At 50.9% G+C, this 20,128-nt stretch overlaps 1 protein-coding gene across 1 annotated transcript in view; it reads right to left on the bottom strand.

Annotated features, from left to right (window-relative positions):
- The window catches only part of Lhpp (phospholysine phosphohistidine inorganic pyrophosphate phosphatase), an 86,587-nt gene that overhangs the window by 36,999 nt on the left and 29,460 nt on the right, over window positions 1-20,128 (bottom strand). The window contains exons 5-6 of the mRNA XM_075972545.1: window positions 19,212-19,304; window positions 13,357-13,448 (exon numbers count right to left, since the gene is read on the bottom strand). Of these exons, the coding sequence (XP_075828660.1) occupies window positions 13,357-13,448; window positions 19,212-19,304 (185 nt within the window). The remainder of the gene's footprint in view (window positions 1-13,356; window positions 13,449-19,211; window positions 19,305-20,128) is intronic.

Below are 20,128 nucleotides of genomic sequence, written 5' to 3'. Positions count from 1 at the left end.
GGCCTTGTGCTGGTTTTAAGAGCTGGGGCCTTTAAGAGGCAACGAAGCCCCAAGGGCTCCCCAATGGTGAATGAGGCTTCGGAGGGCACCATTCCCTGCCTTGGTTGCTGTTCTGTTCTCTCACTTCATGAAGATTGAGCACAGAAAGTCCTTACCTGTGGCAGAGCCTTGGACAAGCTTCTATTCTCTGTTGATTACCAACTCTGGCTCTGTTACAGTAGCACAGATGGGCCAAGACAGGTGGGCTGGGAGGGCTCTGTGCTTGTGTATGGACAGAATCAATAAACGCTGCAGTCTGAACTGGGAAGTCGACTTAGTGGCACGGTGTGGCTGTTTCCTGGTTTCTGCCATGGTCAGGATCCATCCAGGGTTCCTCTGCTCCAGGTCTGCAGAGAACCTGACAACAGCCCCTTAGAGATGTCTCTTGCACAGGGAGCTAAGCACAGTGCTCCATAACGTACCCATCTCTGCAGAGTCCCAAAGTCCAAACTGAGAGCCATACCACCAGCTCTGCCCTCATTTCTGCTCCCCTAGAGCTGCCGTAGTAAGGCACCGAGCCTGAGCTTGGGACACTGGCTGATATTTCAAGTGCTCCCTAAGATGCTGGACCCTTGGTTGGGGAGGTAACCAGAGAGAGTAGATGCCAGAGTCTGGTCAACCACTCTGCCTCTTCTGGGAGAAGAGCTTAAAACCCACTGAGAGGCAGGCCTGGCCAAGCCATAGCTGGGTCACAGCATCTGGTCCCCTGTGCCATCCCACATGACATCTCCCTTCCTCTTTAAAGTCCTTAAGGGTCCAGGTAGAGAAATGGCTCCACCCCCTGGAAGAAGATGGAGGTGGTCTGGAGAAGTGGGGGCTTCCTGGAGCCACCAGAATCAGCACATGCCACTGTCCCACTGGCTTAGTCCAGGAGCAGAACATGCAGTGCTGATGGATGGGTTCCCTTAAGGGGTGGCAGAGGTAATGGGCACCACTCTGATCTCCGACCTGCCATACAGACTTCCTGAGCCCCTTTCAGCAAAAGGACAGGGCAGATGTGGCCAGGGCTTGCTCCTGTTCCTCATTTACCTTTCTCTTGACACTCCTCCAAGGTTCTCCTCTTTACCCTTCAGGATCCTCCTCAGGGAGAGGCCATGGGGGCTGGAGGTGTGTCCTGTGTCTGCCACCCCCATGCCAACCAATCCAGAAGTTCCTTGTTCATACATTCCTCCTTTGTGGATTCTGCAGGGGGGCCTTCCCCACCATAGATGGCAGGATGGCGTCACACAGCCTGACTGCCAGCCTGACAGAGTCCTTTCAAAGGTCTGACCATGGGAAAGAATAGCACACATGGTTTATTTCCATTTATAGCAAGCCCCAGGACAGGCAAAACTGTCTCTGCTACCAGGAAGGTGCATCTGAGGGTTAAAGGGTAGAAGATGCTGGAAGGACCAGCCTATTCATTAGCTTACAGAGCTGTGCGCATCTAGGGTCTGGGTGCTTTTGCTACATGTTATGCATTAAAAATAAGGATTATTTTTTTTAATATGAGAAGAACCCTGACCACAGCAGACAGGGTATTTCTGACGCCTGCCTTCTGACCTAAACCTCCAGCCCAGGGGCCACCAACAAACAGCTGGATGTATGTTCGGAGCACTTCTCTGTCAAACTGACCAACGCTGTAACTGAGGGGCAGACATCTCTAGTGTCGGGCCCTTGGGGCTGCTAGACACAGGCCACAACACAAAGAGGGTTAAGTCTAGGGCTGGCTGGGTCTCCAGTCAGGACAGGCAAGTGACAAATGTGCGCAGAGCTGTCCTTAGATTCAGGCTCACGACGGGAAGCGGAGTCCCCACCCCTGACTTCCAAGAAGTGAAGGGCTTCTACTCTATCCCAGAAAGCACAGACGGGGAGATCTGGATTCGCTGTATGGGGGCGGGAGGCCTCCTCTGGCATACAAGGCTGGGAGAGGCATGCACTTAGCCCTGGTTTTCACAGCTCTCAGGCCAGACCAGACAAAGTACCCTACACCCCCTTTGCTCCGCTAGCTTTCAACTTCCTGGGTGCAGCCCCAATGGTCATTCCCCCCCCCCCCCACTGTTGGGTCACCTGCTAGGAACCATTCATGCCCTAGGACAGAAATATAGTGAGGTTTAAATACTCTTCATATGATTTCAAGTGCAAAACTGCATTTTATAAATAATTGCATTTCATGTCCTTTTTGTTATTGCTGCTTTTTAAAGAAACAGGCAGAGCGAAAAGCTAACTGGGGCTCCCTCAGAGAGATGGGAGTCTAAGTGATTTCCTCTGTGTTTTTCCATATTTTCCAAAGGGCAGATGTTTCATGCAGAAATAGAAAAATCACTTTAATTTTAAAAAGACAAAAATTGCAGCCTGTATTAAACATGTAAAAACAGGAAGGAGGAATGGAATCTTGAGGGCAGGGAATGGTTTTTCTATAGACTACTGACTTGGGCCTAGGCAGGCCCCACAGAACCCTCCACCTGACGAGACAAGAACAAAACACAGCCTGGCATCATTGTGGCAGAGGCCCCGGCTCCTCCGCTCTCCCTTCTCAAGTAAGGTACTAAACCCAGGAAAGACTCCTTGCTCCCAGGCTTAGCCTTGGTAGGCCTTCAGATCGTCTTAGAGGCTCAGAGCAGCTGCAGACACAGGCACCTGCTCCCTACCCATAGGAAAGTCAACCCTGGAATAGAATACGTCTGAGGGGAAGATGATGGGGTCCGGGGTCTCCTAGGTCAGCTAGCAGCATGCAGTCTATGGGAGGACAAGACCGTCCCCCTCCCCCGCCCCCAGTCAGGGATTCCTGTATCATCCTGGACATCCCCAGACAGGATGTCCTGTCTACACTACATATGGCCTTGACCCCAGGGTTGCAGAATATTGGCTGAAGTGGGGGGAATTCTCCTTTTCACCTCTCAGACAAGGGCTTATGTCTTGGCACCCGGCCCTCCAACACGTCTTGGCAGAGGCCCTGTCTCCTGTGATGGGTACGGGACGGCAGTGAGGGTGGTCTGGGTAGACCCTGTTCCTAGGACACATGCAACACAGTGGGGGCAAAGGTCACTGGTCACAGAGGGGCCCCATCATAGCTGTAGTAAGAACTACAGGATGGGAGGGCCAGAAGGGCCCGTGTGTGAGATCCAAATGTGCGGGACACAGGTAGACAGCAGCTATGAGGGCAGGCAGATATGCCCTCCGAAACCCCCAAGCAAGGCGAGGGAGATCGGTGGGGAAACTGTAGGATTGAGAGGCTCGGGCCAGAGTAGGCAGGGCAGCGAGAGCCTCAGACTTGTGCCCAGACATTTTCTTGAGCTGCAATAACTACACAAACTTTTTGCTTCTGGTTTCAAAAGACCTGAAAACACCTTCCTGAGCTCCTCAACTGCAGCAAGCCAGCCCACACAGCCCCAGGCAGCGGCAGCAAAATACACAGGAACCAGCCAGGGCAAATGAAAAGCGTGGCTGTCCTGGGCTGGGGTGCCAGGCTGAGTACGCTGCCCCTCCAGAGCTGCCCTCTACAGCAACTGCCCCCAGAACACACGTCCTCCTAGCTGATACCTGAACCTGGAGGGGCAAGCGAGCGATGGCATCCTGCCAGAGCTGTGACCAGGCACTGTGGAGCTTTGGAACAGTGCGGGTCTGCTGCCAACCCTGAGGTGGACCTACGGCCTTGCGCCAGCTCTCTCCACTACCTCCCAACTGCATATCTCACTTCAGGCTGGGCATGCCTGCCACCCGCTCTCCGGGCCTTGATTTGTGACACCCCTGGAGCCTCCATCCCAGAGGTTGCTTCTGGTCATGTGGGCAGTGGTCTGATGTCCAGTGTCTCCCCCGAGGACCTCAGTGCATGTGTCCTGAACTGTTCTCAGCAGCTGGAGAGCGGTGGGAAGACGGGGAAAGTGGGAACTTTACAATCACTCGAACTCTAGGGTCCACTAGGTTGAGCTGTTCCTGAATTTGAATTATTTAAACCCAGAGGCAACTGAGTTTAAATAATTTACTTGATTTACTTTCTATGCTTGTTCCAAGAAGCAGCACTGGGGCTGGTCTCCTGGCACACGGCGTGGCTCACATTCTTTTAAAGAGATGGCTATTGCTTTTATTAGGAAATCAGGGGGGCTGAGCCACCTGGCGGTCTCCAGCAGAGCCAGGACGACATTCCAGGGGCCAGACTTAAAGCCTTGGCTTGCCCGCCTCCTGTCCACAGCCCACTGGGCTTGTGGGGGGCTTCTTCAGTCAGGCTGCCTGAGCTGAGACACAGCGGCACACCAGCTGGGACGCTTACCCGCCCCGGCACTTTGGTGTGCTTCCTTCCATCTGGCTGCAGCAGCCCTGTCTGAGTTCGCCTCGAAGTTTATTTTAAACTATTTCACGTGGAAACACTAAGCTTCCTCTTGACTGGTGGGGTCCAAGAAGGTTAACCCCTTCCTCCCCGGGCTGCCTAACGCCTGCCAGAACTGCCTGCCACACACAGAAAAACAACAACCAAGGCCTGCCTTACACACACCACCGGGGATCCTACTGCCCATCTACACCCCTTAGGAGCCGGGTCTCCTTGTGGAACATTCCAAAATAAGCCTGTTCCACTGTGAGGTGGGGAGGCTGACAGAGAGGCATAGGAAGGCTGGGATCAGAGCAGCCTCCTATCCAGACTCCCCAACCTCAGCCTCGCTCTTTAAGAGAGGTCAGGTTAGAGCTCCCCAACCTCACTCTGTTTTTAAGGCGGGATAACCACCTTCCCTGGTCCAGAAGAGTCAAGGAATAAGGAAGAGTCAAAAGAGCCGCTTCCGATACATGATGGGAAGATACATTCTAAGTTTCACCACGGTCCCCATGTTCTGAGAGACCACAACAGAACTGAGGTCAGCATTAACAGCCTGGGAAACCCTGGACCGGCCCCTCTCAGTCCTGCAATGTGAACCTCTCGGGCTGCAGTGTGGTGGGACACAAGTTCAAGCCCCACTGCCAACAGCAAGCACCTTCTCTCCAGGAGTGTCAGGCACTGTGAGGGCGGGGACCTGCTGGAGCCCCACAGCACCCTGCAGGCTGATAATACCCCAGCCTCCCAGCCTCCTACCTGGTACTCCTGATGGATGAGCACTGCCCCTTCCTGCTAGAGCTATCTGTACAATTTAGACACAAGAAAGCAAAAAACAAAAACAAACAAACAAAAAACCCAACCAAACAAACAAAATTCTGCAGGGGCTGTGTGTAGAAGAAAATTAACACATCACTTCTAAAACTGGGCGCCCCTAGCCATGGACTCCCCTACCTACCCACCCCTCCTCAGGCCTGGAGGATGTCCAGGAGTTTCCTCTGTAGCAGAGGGCTCCCAGCTCCCAGGTGCCCCTGCCCTGCAAACCCCATCACTGGAGGCTTCTCTATCACTTGTGCCTGAGATTCTCATCTTCAGAGCTCACACCATCACATGCAATCAGCACCCACAAATGCCCCTCCTCCTGGACACTGAATCCTCATAGCTAAGCCTTCACTGGAGACACACATGCTGACACAGCCTTGCTAAACCTCACCAGCAGGCAAACCCAGGCTGGCTCCAAACTCCATATGGAGCAGAGGATTGTCTTTACCGCCTACCTCCAGTGGTAATCACCATCATCAAGGTATCAATGCTAACCTCATTAGTAACAGGCATCACTGGTCACCTGGAAGGATGGCACTCGGGGGCACTGACCCTCATCTGCTGGCCCCACAGTGTGAACTTGGGTGTTGTCACAAGGAAAAAGCACATGAAACTGCTGCCTGCGGGCTTCAGAATCATTGCTCCTGACAGAGCCGAGGCTGGGCCAGAGCGGGGCATGGGATGAAGGAGCCTGCGGGCCATCATGGGGCTTCACAGCTCTCCCCAGAGTTCCGAGAGTCTCTAGAGAGACCTCAACAGAATCTGTGTGCAACAGCATACAAAGATATAGATTTGGGAAACTCCAAAATGGTGCGGAAGTAAGAAGGTTGGGGGAATTCTGTTATTTTTATTTGTGTCTGTACATGTTTATGCATGCTCATCTGTGAGAGCATGGGTGTGTCTATCACAGCCCGTGTGGAGGTCAGAGGACAATCACAGGGGTCAAGACAGGGTCTCTGGTTGTCTGCTGCTACAGGCACCAGGCTAGCTGGCCTGTAAACTTCCCATGATTCTCCTGTGTCTGCCCATCTCACCGTGGGAGCACCGGGATTAGACGCTCCCTAACACGGCTGGTCTTCTGTGGGTTCTGAGGATCTGAACTCAGGTCCTCATGTTTGTAAGGCAGATGCTTTACTTACTGGGCCATCTCCCCAGCTTCTGGAGCTGGGCATGTTTGGGGTACAGATGGAAAAGCTAATGTTAAAAGTCACCCTGCCCCTCTAGTCCCCACCGGGAGCAAGTAGAGCCCCCTGCTGGTTGAAGGGCACTGAGAGTCCATCGGTAAGGAGGCCAGGCAAGGATGCTTACAGGATCCAGACAAGCTTAGGAGGTAGGTGGGGACACGTGGGAACAGGGGAGGAGGGGCACAGCACGGACAAAGGGCTCAAGGAACGAATGAAGAGGGGGCAGGAGGGGACTTGGTGGACAAGGACTCGCCTGACAAAGAGACCTGGCCTCTCTCTCTCCTCTCCAACAATGGCGGGGACCCCAAGCCTAGAGCACCATTCCAAGGATTTTCCCCTGGGAAGGTGTCAGCCAGAAAATGAAAAAGAAGCCTGCATGGGTCACAGAACCTGCTTTGGATCTTGAGACCCCAGCTTGTCCCGAATCCAGCAAGCTAGCCTGACATCAAACATGACAAAGACACACAGCAGCAGGGGAGCAAAAGGGGGTGAGCATGCATGGGAGCATGCATGGGAGCATGCATGGGAGCATGCATGGGAGCATGCACGGGAGTACAGGGGCACGGATGTGAATGTGTGAGTGTGTGCAGGGGAGCTGCCTGTGCTCTGTGTGTTCAAGTCCTGAACTAAGGGAGGGTTGGCTTTTCCAGAACCTGGTGACAAAGCGCCCTCTTGTGGCAAGAGCACAAGGTAGCACAAGAAAGAGGAAGAGGAAAGTTGAGTGTATAGCCGAGACCCTGGAGAAGAGGGGATGGAAAGAAAAGGACAGTTAGGGGAGGTGGGGACCGGATTTGAGAAGGTCAATGCAGTTTGGATGCTGCTCCCATACCACCTGGTGCCGTCCTGTCTTGGATGCTGCCCCCCACCTGGTGTTGTCATGTCTTCCCTGAACTTTACCCTCCCTAGTACCTGAGGTACCTTGTTAGCCAAGGCCAAGACTAGTGGGCTTCAACTAGCTGCATGGACGTAGTAGGAAGCTTGGGCCTTTCAGCTGACATGTGGAACCTGGGCCTAGGACGGGGTAAAATGAGGTCCCCTCTCCATCCTACACCAGGGACAGGGAATACTGTGAGGACAGTTTATGTGACAGCCCCCCGCCACATTCTTCCCAGTCTCAGGCCAGGGTAGGATGCCACAGCCACCACTCCATGCCTCCTACAGTAGCCCTGTCTGAGGTACAGATGCTTGTTTAAATGATTTTTGCTTGGTGGGGAGGGGACTCGGGACAAGTTACAGTGTGGGGATAGATTAGCTACCATTGCACCCACTTCCTGGGCTAGCCAGGGTCCCATTTCCAGTGACTTCCACTTAGGTGGGGGCTGCCCTGGTTGGGCATGAGCTAGCAGGTATTAGCTCTGGTGGGATGGCTTTTCTTTTGGAGAAGCCCCCAAATTTACAAACCTTGGACAAGCTGAGCGCATCCTGAAAGATCATTTGTTCTTACAACAGTGTCACGGTACGGGAGACCCCTAAGGGTACGGGGCACAGTCGAAGTCACTTGTGACACTTAGCCCTTCCCCTTTCCACCCAGCACGGTCACCACCTACGCTCTGTGTTCCTGACCACCAGCCACTGCTTTCGCAATGATGATCTAGGACCTAAAGGCGATGGTCACAGAGTAGGTGGAGTTGGTGCCCTGGGTGGCAGGACAGCCCAGCACCAACATCCCTGCTCTCTCTGGGCCTCAGTGTCTGCATCCGCAGGTGAGAGGTGGCACAGTGCTATCGGGGCTCCATGATCCCTCTGAGACTCTGTTCCATTTCCTCTTTTATCAGCAGGAAATAGGAGCAGCCTCCGGCACTGTCCCAGGGACCAGAGTATAGAGAAAGTCTGGTGCAGAGGCTAGACCAGGGTCAACCTCACGTGGGTGCCTTGGGAGAAGGAGTCTGACATAGAAGCCAGACCAGGGTCAGCCTAATGCAGATGCCTTGGGCCTTTTACTCAGACTTCGGGCATTCGGTCCTCTGGCCTTCCTGCTGAGACAATCACCAGCCTCTGGGGCTGACCCTAGGTAAGGGACCTCACCCCACTCCAGGCAGCTGGGTCTATTCTGAGATGGCTCCGATATACCTTCCTGGGTGCAGGTTCCTCGAGGACTCTGTGTGGGCCTTCTAGCACCCATGTGAACACAGCAGAAACTAAAGGCTACAGAGAATTCCCATTTGCTTCTTAAAACAGCACAGCCTGAAAACCAGACCTGCATGCATCATCCACAGGCACAATGATACTTCCCTGGTGTAGGGATGAGGTCAGCCAATGCTTACTTCCCTGGTGTAGGGATGAGGTCAGATGATGCACTTTAGGACCTGCTCTGGGTCAGAGGCTCCCAGCACCAGGCCTTTCTGTAAACCCCACTCATTGACAGAGCTGATCCTGGAACCTGATATGTATGGAAGAGTCGAGATGAGGGAGAGGAAGGGACCCGAGCCCATCTGAATTCAGAGGCCGCCCGCTGGCACACACGGAGAACATACATTGCAGGGCAGTGTTCCGGATGCCAGAGACACGGCTGGATTCACAGCAGCCACAATAGCTATTCACAATGGTCATTTCATTCCTTAGGGATGAGGAAAACAGGACCCCTTTGGCCACCAGCGCACAGTCAGGTCACCTGAGCATGCATCTGTGACTTAAGTGTCATCTGGAGAAAGGGACAGTACAGGAACAAACACACACCTCCTGTCATAAAAGCTTGGGGTTAGGGCTACACTGAGATTTGCTAGGAGTCCACTGATAGTAAGTACAGCATACAAAATGTTAGGGTTAGAGATAGGGTTAGCAGTCAGGGTTAGGATTACGGTTAATTTCCTACTAGGCCATTGTGGTAGTTTGAAAGTAATTGGCTCCCATAAGCTCATAGAGAGTGGCACTATTAGGTGTGGCCTTATTGGAGGAAGTGTGTCACGATGGGGTAGGCTTTGAGGTCTCCTATGCTCAAGCTACACCAAGTGTCATAGTTTACCTCCTGTGGCCTGCAGATCAAGATGCAGAACTCTCAGTTCTTCCAGCACCATGTTTGTCTGCTGTGTTTCCTGCCATGAAGACAATGAACTAACCCTCTGAAACTGTAAGCCAGCACCAATGAAATGTTTCCCTTTATGAGTTGCTGTGCTCATGGTGTCTCTTCACAGCAACAGAAACCCTTACTATGGCAGCCACTAACAGGAGAGTAATGAAGTGCCAACGTTTCAAACTGTCTTCTCTGTAGAAGATCCATGCCGGGCTTGCCATCTCTACTTGGTCTCTGAAAACAGTGTTTCTTGCATGTGCCCATAGGGACAAGTCACTTTTCAAGCCCCTCAAGGCTCTCCTATCTGGCGGTGTTTCTAGAACTATAACCTATAGACCCCTCATCTTTTTAACACTCATGTACAATGGCACAAACTGAGCTTCTTGTGCTGGAGTAGCCATAGCCTCACTGTGGGTGACGTGTTGTGAGATAGTAGTTGAAGATGTGTTACATTTGTTTATGCTGTGGAACATTTGTTTTACTGATGCGAAGATGTGTTGTGTTCTTTTATGTTGCATTTTTTAATGCTGTGAAGCTGTGTTACTTTGTCTAAGCCACCCAGCTACACAGCAAGCCACAGAGGGAGAAGTAAAGAAAGGTGTGTAGGAAAAAGACAAAAGCCCAGATGCAAAAGGTAGATGGGAGGGGGCTGGAGAGATGGCTCAGCGGTTAAGAGCATTGCCTGTTCTACCAAAGGTCCTGAGTTCAATTCCCAGCAACCACATGGTGGCTCACAACCATCTGTAATGAGGTCTGGTGCCTTCTTCTGGCCTTCAGACATACACGCAGAAAGAATATTGTATACATAATAAATAAATAAATATTTAAAAAAAGGTAGATGGGATTATTTAAGTTAAGGAAAGCTGGCTAGAAACAAGCCAAACTAAGGCCAGACATTTATAAGTAATAATAAGTGTCTGCATATATTTATTTGGGAGCTGGGTAGTGGGTCTCCAAAAAGTAAAGAGTAAAAAACCAACAAACAAACAAAGCCAACACCCAATTACAGTGACCCAATTGCTCCCTTGTAAGAACTAAGATTCCTATTTTGCCATCCTCCAGGCTAGCAAAGGATGATCTGCCTCTTTACAAACAGTCCTGTCCTGTGGAACTAGGGCAAGGGGTCAGTTCCTGGAAACCCATAGCTGCATGGTTACCACCCTTGGCCACCAGAGGACCTGGCATGTGCCAGGCACGGGATGAAACCTTACAGTTATGGAAAGATGCCATGAAATAGTCAGGAAGAGGGTGCCTTGCACAGTATAATCCCATTTTCACAATAAATGAAGACCAAAAACAGCTGTGTGCTCGTATGTACTGAAAAGATGGTCTCTCTGGATGGAATTCTCTCTCCAAGTGCAAGCTCTATCAGGTGGATATCACTTCCCTTTGGGTGGTTTTGGGTTTTATGGGGCTGGGAATTGATGGCTCTGGGGCCTCACACGTTGGGTAAGCACTCCACTGTGGGATAATGCTCTTGTACCCTGTAAAGATTTGTCACTTGTATTAATTTAATAAAATGCTGATTGGTCAGTAGCCAGACAGGAAGTATAAGAGAATTCTGGGAAGAGGAAAGCAGAGAGTCAGTCACCAGTCAGAGGCAGAGGAAGCAAGATGAGAACGCCTCACTGAGAAAAGGTACCAAGCTACATGGCTAAACGTAGACAAGAATTATGCGTTAATTTAAGTTTTAAGAGCTAGTTAATAATAAGCTTGAACTAACAGGCCAAACAGTTGATAATTAATATAAGCCTCTGTGTGTTTCTTTAAGACTGAACAGCTGTGGGACCAGGCAGGACAGAAACTTGCATCTATACCACTGAGTCACACCCCCCCCACACCCTACTGACACTTCCCTCTGAATGGCACGCAGATGACTGGACCTGGCAAAGGGCCCACACCTGGGAGACTGGAGCGGGTGCTCCAGTCCTACTTGTGTGTGGACCTCCCTTCTGTGTGTGGGATCTTCCTCAGAGACTCAGCAGCCTAGAGGTTTGTTCCAGCCACGAGCAAAGCCACAGTGCATTCTGAGTACATGGGACACATGGGTTTAGACTGCCACATGGGCCCCAACTAAGGACACATTTTCCTCAACTAAGATGTTTTCCTTAATGAACTCTGGGCTTTCAAATACAAACGTGCTACTCACATGTTTGGCCACTAAGTTGCAACACACACTGAACATGTGCTAAGCAGGACACTACCATAAACAGAGCGCAGCCATGGGAGGGTGCTGAGTCCCACTGCCAAGTGAGGAGCCTCTGGCAGGAGGAAGCAGAATCAGGAAAAGGAGGAATCACAGATCTTAAAGTCTGCTATGGCCTGAATGTGTCCCCTCAAATTCTAGTGTTGGAAACTTGATTCCTGGTACGACAGTGTTGGCAGGTGGGCCTTCGGGAGGTGTGGTCATGGGGACTGACACCCCTTAAAAAGGGCTTGAGGGAGTGGGTTCTCTGCTTCCTATTGTGCATGTTAGGATTCAGTATCCCTCTGCATCCTGGGGATGCAGGAAGATACATCCGGAGTCATCTTGGAATCGAACACTGCCTACCGGCACCATGATCTTGAACTCCCAGCCTCCAGAACTGTGAGGGACTTTATTTCCTGTCTTCAGCAGTGTGGCACTGTGTTTTACATCAGTGTGAACAGACCAGGAAGGAGAAGGCTAGTCACTTGGGAAGAATGCCTTTGTAGCTTCTAAGCAGGGTTCTGTCAGGCCAGACATAAACAATGGAGCCACGAGACCCTCCTCAGAGAGGTTGGGGAAGAAAGAAAGTCTGTATTTCAGGTATGCTGGGGGCTTCAAAGGCACTTCCACCCTGGGAGAGTCGGGAAGTGGCTTCCTGTCCCGGGACCCCAGGAGTGCAGAGACTCCCTCCCTCACTCCCAGCTCACAGATGGTTTCAGCTCACGCCTCCCTCAGGGTTCTCACCCAGGATGGATCTCGGAGAGACAGTCGGGCCATCGATGGGTTCTAGCCCTGCCTAAGACAATCATCCTGATGTTTGTGACTGACCTACCATCCTTCAAATCCAGACAACCATGTTTTCACCAAGTCTCTCTAGCATCAACCAAACAGTGCTTTGTTTGAATGGCTTAGCCACTATAGAATCCACTGAAAATAGGCAAGACAGGGGCTGGTGATATGGCTCAGTTGGTAGAATGCTTGCTTAGAATGCATAGAGCCCTGTGTTCAAACACCAGTACAGCATAAATTAGGAATGGAGATACACTCCTATAATCCCAACACTTGGGAGGGGGGGAGGGGAGCTCAGAAGTTCTACATCAATTTTCGCCACATAGCAAGTTTAAGACCAGCCTGGGCTATATGCAAGCCTGTCTCAAAATATAAAACAGGGGGTTGGAGAGAGGGAAGGGGAGAGATTACGTAACTATATTCTAATTATAATAAAAAATTATTAAGCAATAAATAAATAAGCAAGACACGGTCGATGCCTAAGACACTCTCAATGGCTAAGCCAAGTCACAGCCCAGTTACCACAGGCAGATCCAACTGCCCAATTCCTAGCAATTGTTCATGAACTTCAGACCCAGAGTAACCCTGAGGTCTCTAGGTGTTGTGCCTCTCGCAGGCTGGGGAAGGTGGAGCGAAAGGAGAAGGAAAGTGGCCGGATGGCATGAGGCCAGTCGTACCTCAGTGGCTACAAAGGTTTGGAGCACCCTGCCCAAAGCAGCATGGACAACCCAGCATGATTCCCTAACGGCAGCACCAGGACAGACAGAGCCTCGCATACTTATCCCCACTCCACACAGATCCACGTCTGCTTGAAGCTCAGGCTCTGCTCCGAGAGCCGTCTTACCACCACCACACAATGAAAGACAGTGATTTCTACTACGCAGGTCAGCCGCACTGGTCCTTAGGGGCCAGCTACAGACAAGGCCATGAGTGTCCACATACTGTTTTGTTTGTTTGGAAAGAAAAGCCCCAAGTCGAGAAGGCTGGCATTCTGGGAAGGGCCAGAGAAGGGCAGTAAAATGAAGTGGCCATGGGCACTGACCTGAATTTCCCGGTCCGCACCTGCAATGCTCTCATTCCACACTTCTGGGCACCACCGACGTCACCCACGATGTCATCACCAATCATGACGGCCTGTCGGTAGTGAAATATTCTCAGAAGTTATGTCAGGAAAGTTTTATTCCTGGGTTTTTCATATCTTTCTCTTCTTTTTTCTTTTCTTGACATAATAAACTGCTTGATTTGATGTTTAAAGCCACCATCATCCAAATTAAACAAGATAATATTGTCACCGTATTGATTTAAAGTCAACCCACCTTGAATATATCTCCCACTGTTCCCCTGGGCCACGACCAGTTTATTTATTCAATGTGAAATCAATCAGCAGCCGTCAAAGTGATTTGGTGCCTCGAGGGGCACCCGCCTCTGGGCAGACTGAGCGACGGCATTTCCCCTGATGCTAAGTACTCATCTGTGATCAGGTGACTGGGCTGGGAAAACTACATCCAAGTCTGGCAAGTCTTTATAGTCCCCAGGTCAGAAGGTTTTACTTTCAAATGTCAAATGAAGATGTGTAAAAATCAAAATCTAACACCTGCGCCCCCCACAAGAAATATTTGCCTACTGGATAGGGTTTCAGAAGAGTCTGTGTGAAACTAGGTGCTACCACCTGAAACCACCCCCCAAACAGGCAGGCTCAGAACCAACAGTCCTCAAGACACCGGACATCAAACAAGGAAGGGTGTGTCTTCTGAGGCCCAGCAAGTGCATGAGGTGGCTCAGCGACAAACCCAGCCTCATGCCTTCAGTGTTGACACAGTATATGTGTGGGGAGGATATTATGGGCTGAGTTGTATCCTGCAAAGTCAGCATGGCCTGAGCCCCAGGGTGAGTGCTTAGAGATCACTTCTATGAAGGTAGTTTAGATTCCATGGGGTCAAGGGTGGAGCGGTTCTTGGTTCTCGTTGGAGGAGGAAGAGACCCCACAGCTGCCTCCATATAAGCCCAGCAAAGGCCATGGGAGGACAGAGCAAAAAGGCAGCCACTGTGGTGTAGACATGGTTTGAGGCTGTCCCCCAAAGGCTTGTTCTCCGGCATGATGGTATCAATGGAGGCACCCGTAATAGATACAACTAGAAATCATTACAATAAGGAAGCCAAGCAAGTACGGCGTGTTTCCTCTCATAAGCAGAATCTGAAGCTGAAATTATACATGTCGGGGGGTACACATTTATATACATGTGTGATTATAGGTCCTGACGTGAGAAAGGCCACCACGTGAAGGAGGGGACTAGATCGCAGGGTGACGGGAGGAGAAACAGCAAAGGAATACACGGGAAGGAAGCAGAGCAGGACTCCAGAGCAGAGAGGAACCACTGCGAGGCACAGGGCGCCAGGGACCAGTGCGCACCCGAAATCCCTCCCTGGACTTCTCTCATCTCTCTTCCGCCTCCTTCCTGTGTCTCACAGATAATGTTAAAAATACTGGTGACAACTGATCTCCATCAGTGTCCCCAATGATCATATGGTGCTTACTCTTAGGATATTACGGAAAGCCAAGACACGCTGGTCTTCCACTTATAAAGCTCCTCTTAAAACTCACTAAACTTTTTTAAAAAGTCAGCTTAAAGAAATCCTGAGCACGTAATAGTGCCCAGCTACAGCAAAACACGGAACTGTTTTCTAGGAGACAGTTGGGGCAGGCGGGTGGGGGGAAGGGCACTGCTAAGAGCTCGAGTGGAGGTTTTTTGTTTTTAAATATTTATTTATTTATTTATTATGCCTACAATATTCTGCCTGTGTGTATGTCTGTAGGCCAGAAGAGGGCACCAGATCTCATTACAGATGGTTGTGAGCCACCATGTGGTTGCCGGGAATTGAACTCAGGACCTTTGGAAGAGCAGGCAATGCTCCTAACCACTGAGCCATCTCTCCAGCCCCCAGAGTGGAGGTTTTTTGTTTTGTTTTCTACCAACTTTCATACAGCAGTGTAGAAACCATCCGGCCACCTGGGAAGACCCAGCTGTGGGTAGCATTCGCTGCAGTGGGACAGCATGGGGTACAGTGACGCGATGACCCGAGACTCTGAAGCATCAGGACTTCCAAGAACGTGTACAGAGTGGCCTCGGGTACAGTCGTGGCTTGCTGACTCCCGCTAAAGGAGCCATTCTAAAACTGTTGATTCAGCCTTTGAAAACTCAAAGGTCCCAGCTCGGGTTCATCCGCTGCTGCCAAAGGCGCTGGGACCTTTGTGGGATGGGACTTCCTAGAAATGAAATGCATATCCTACCTACTGCATGCCATGCTTGGCACCTTCCATGCCTCTGGGGATGGTAAAACTGTGTGCTCAGTTAGTAGAGTTCTTCACTAGTATACACAAGGCTGCGGGTTCGAGCTCCAGCACCGTATACACTAAGTGGGATGGTGTGTGCCTGTAATCCCAGGACTCAGGAGATAGAGGCAGAAAGATCAGAAGTTCAAGGTCATCTTCAGCTACTTAGTGAGTTCAAGGCCAGCCTGGACACGTGAAATACTGCCTCGAAACAAACTCTTTACATGTGTGCATGCACACACACAACAGACAGAGGGAATCGCCTTCTCAGGGCCCTCTTGGGCTGCCATTTTTGATGTGGTCCATGAAGATGGTTTCAGAAAAAAAATTAAACCCTCGGAGGCAGTGTTATCACACACGGAAGAGTGTCTGTGGGATGGATGCTTGGAATGACGACATGATGCCAGCACAGGGCAGAACCCCAGGAAGTGGAGAGGTGGGTGGTGGCAGGGAGTTGGGGCTAGACACGGGCAGCCAGCAGGATGTGCAGTCAAGCCTGTCTGGGCCAGCTTGTGGGCTCTGCATACCAAAACGCTCTCGGAACCCTGGGGAATTTCCAGATTTACCATCAGTGAAGGGCAATAATCACACCGAGAGGAGCAATTATTGCCAAATCATTTAGGATTTAAAAAATCATTGGCAAGAAGATGGAGGTCAAGAGGTGCACCGTCGGGGGAAATAAAATTCCACCTGTCAGGCCTGGCTTTTACTCCTTTCTGACGGTGACGGTGATGTGCTACAGGGGAGACAGACATTCAAAACTGAATGACCGCATTCCAAGAGAGCCTAGGGATGCAGAGAGCTGCGGGCGCTGTCACCCTCTCAGGCAGTTCCGTGGTTTGGATTTGTACAGCAGGCTCTGGGGGTGGGCATGTGGGTCAGCCAGCAGAGCACTCGTCCAGTGCATAAGGAAACCTGCACTCTGCTTCCCCTGCAGTACACAAAGCAGGGGTGGATCCTGGAATCTGGGAGACCGAGAAGGAGTATCAGAAGTTTAAGGTCATCAATGTCTATACAGTGAGGTAGAAGCCAGTCTGGGCTCAAAAAGGAGATCCTCTGTTCCTTCAACACTGCTTGCCTGCAGGTCTCTCCTCCAACATCCTGGGTGCTCTGAAGAACGGAGCCTAACAGGCGACGTGCTTGGAGGACCGGCTTTCAGGGCCCAGGGGCTTCCCAGGAAAGTTTGTGTTTCGTGAGCTGTCAGCTCTCCCTGGGCTCTGCTGGGCAGACTATGCCCCCATCACAGGGAAGGACACAGTGAGGCAGGCAGGCACACACCCCGCATGAAGAGTCCTCAGGACATATTTACACCTTCAGACTCCAGGCACCTCAGAAACTCGGAGGTGACATCACTAAGCCATCTCCACCATGGCCTAGTATATTTACAAGGACAAACACTAACACAGCAAAAGCCATGGATTGCTGATATTTTTGTTTAAATGTGTGTTTGAGATGTGCTATTGTCCTGATTTCTGGACCCTAGAAAGGACCTGATAACCTCTAAGGGGGCTGGATTTCCAGTCATCTGGGGTAAGCCTAGCCCTGTGCTGGAAATTGAATTAGGGGCTGCCACCGCTGGAGCTCAGGCCCAAAGCACCTCTGCAGAGCCACTACCAAGAGATCGGCAGTGATGACTCTATTGATTAGGGCAGTTTAGGACAGTCAAGGCATGCCACAGCCTGGCACCTGAGCAGCCTGCAGCCCTTCACAGGGCACTTTCGTTAAACAGACACACACACAAATACAGAGACAGGGATTTTAACTTGTGTGTGCATGTAGTTCTGTAAAACTCTGTCTTATAATGTCTACATATCTGTAAAACTCTGTCTTATAATGTCTACATATCCCGAGATTTAAATAATCACAGCAAGCCTTTCAACAAAACTGCAGGCTGGAGCCAGGAGAGACGGACAGTTGGGAAAATGCATGGGTACTGTGTTTAAACTCAGATTGCATTAGCCTGCCACACGCCAGGCACAAAGCGCACATGGGCAGCACAGCACACATAGGGAGGTCAGAAGGCAGGTTCTGGGAGTCAGTTCTCTCCCCACCCTGTGAGGCCTAGTTACCAGGTCTGGCTATAGGTGACTTTACTCACTAAGCTATCACACCAGCCTGAGCTCTAGAACATTTCCATCACTCACCGGAGACCAGGGACTTACGAACTGACATTCCTGCTGTGCCCACCTTAACCTCTGGTAACCACTAGTCCAACTCTCTCTGCCTGCTCTAGCCCTCTCTATAGATTCCAGGCATGCTTTTGCACCAGCTTCCTGTCCCTGGCAGACCCTAGCTCATTCCTCCTCTTTATGACTTAACGTTTCACTGTAAGAGTGAGGCACATGTTGCTAACCATTCATTGGGGACTGGAAGACATGAGTTCTGTTCATCCTTTCAGTTACTGTAAATGCAGCTTCCACAACCATCTGGAAATGGTTTTAGGGGACTGCTTGTTTCTGTGGTGCTGGGACTCAAAACCAGGGCTTTGCTCTTGCTAGGCAGGTGCTTGGCCACTGAGCTACCCTCAGACCCTGCATGGTGGTGGTTGTTATTTGGATGCCAGTTCCTTTCATCTGTGTCTACACCTCGGAGCGCCATGGCAGGTATAGACAGCAGACTCATTTAATCCTGAAGAGCCACCAAAGTTTCCCTCCCAACAGTGCTGTTCCTTCACAGTCCTGGGACACAGGGCTCCAGCTTTTCCATATCAACGCCTGCACTTTCCTGCTACTTCCACCCTTTAGCGGCCATATTAGATGGTTGGGTTTGTAGTCCTAAGGGGCCAAGAAAGTCACCATCTTTCTGTGTGCTCTTGGGTCATCGCCTGGGGTTCTACTGTTAAAATGCCCCATTTTAAAAAGAATATTTTTTAACATGAAAGGATACAATAGACCTTTAAAACACAGAGTGAAAAATTAGTTCTGAGGCTGAGGAGACGGTTTAGTTGGAAAAGTGCTTGCTGTGAAGATATGAGGCCCTGAGTTCTGTTTCCCAGCATCCATGTGCACCTGGGCACAGCAGCACACATCTGTAATCCCAGTGATCCTGTGCAGAGATGGGAGACAGAGACAGGAGAGTCCCTGGAAACTCACTGGCTAGCTAGCTCGGCATATGCAGTGGCAGGTAAGAGAGGCCCTGTCTCAAACAGAGGACAAGATAAGGACTAACACCCAAGGTTGTCCTCTGCCTTCTACATGCACACTGTGGCACACGTGTACCTGGAACTTACATACATGTTCATGCATGCACATGTACACATACATATAATACAAGAAAGGAAAGCATTTGTTTTTTTAAGGGGGGGGTAAACATTACAAGAGGGGACCACGTGTGATCTAGTTGTTAGGACACATGGCAAGTAACTCTCTGATTCCTCAGTTAGAAGAGCTCTGGGACAGAAAGATGGCTCGGTGGGTAATGGCTTGCTGCTGAGCCTGACGATCTGAGTTCGAGTCCTAGCACCCACTTGGTGGAGGGAAAGAATGAACTCACATGATCCCACACCCAAAAGAAATAAGTAAATGTTATTTAAAAAGTTTAAAGAAAGGAAATTCTGCCACTCATACCTGGTGAGCTTCCACCCCGATGGCTTGTAGGGCAGACTTGAAGAACTCGGGGGAAGGTTTCCCCACCACTTCAGCCTCGATACCACAGGCATACTGGCAAAGAAAAGGCATAGCATGGGTTTGAGATCAGGAACGGGAATGTGACCAAGCATGGGAAAGACTGTCTCATGATGGCTAAGGCCCTTCACAAAGCAGGATGCTATGGGCCTCAAAGACATTTCACGGACAAGACTGTCACAACTCCACAATAGGTGTCCTACCTCCATTTCTGCCACCCACTCCAAGGCTGCCCACGGCAAAGTGGCATACCATACCTGGCAAAGCCACAAGGCTCCCAAGGGGCAGGAGACCAGGGCCCTCACCTACCTGTTCAGCTACAATCCCATTCTCTTGCCTCTCCCTGTTGCCCACCCTCCAAGCAGATCATAGGCCCTCCCGAAGGGGACAGGATTCAATCCACCCGCCTGTCCCCTCCCGAAGGGGACAGGTGAGCAGGGGAGTGGTCAGTAGGAGTCTAGGTAGGGCTAACTGATTGGCCACAGTCAAAGAGAACTCCAGAGGTCTGGCCGCAGATGTTTCTGTAACCCAGAGAGTCAGCTCAGGAATGAGGCCGAGGGGGGGGGAGAGGGAGGGGGACACATGAGGCCTGAGGTGTTACAGGGCCAGGAAGGAGGCAGCCAGGAGTCAGAGAAGAGTGATAAAGAGCATGCTGGGAGAGATGACCAGGAGGTTGGCCGGGGCTGGGATGAGAGAATGACACACATGTGACTGTCACCCAGGCAATGGAAGAGCCAGCTCCAGAGGGGAGGGAGTGTGTGGCTAGAAACCCTACACATGAAAGGCTTCTTTTTTTTAAATTATTTACTTATTATTTATACAGTTTTCTGTTTGCAGGCCAGAAGAGGGAACCAAATCAA

The sequence above is a fragment of the Microtus pennsylvanicus genome, chromosome 5, assembly GCF_037038515.1.
Source record: "Microtus pennsylvanicus isolate mMicPen1 chromosome 5, mMicPen1.hap1, whole genome shotgun sequence".
NCBI classification, from domain to species: domain Eukaryota; kingdom Metazoa; phylum Chordata; class Mammalia; order Rodentia; family Cricetidae; genus Microtus; species Microtus pennsylvanicus.
The sequence above is the reverse complement of the archived record's forward strand: the minus strand, read 5'-3'. Positions and strand labels throughout refer to the sequence as shown.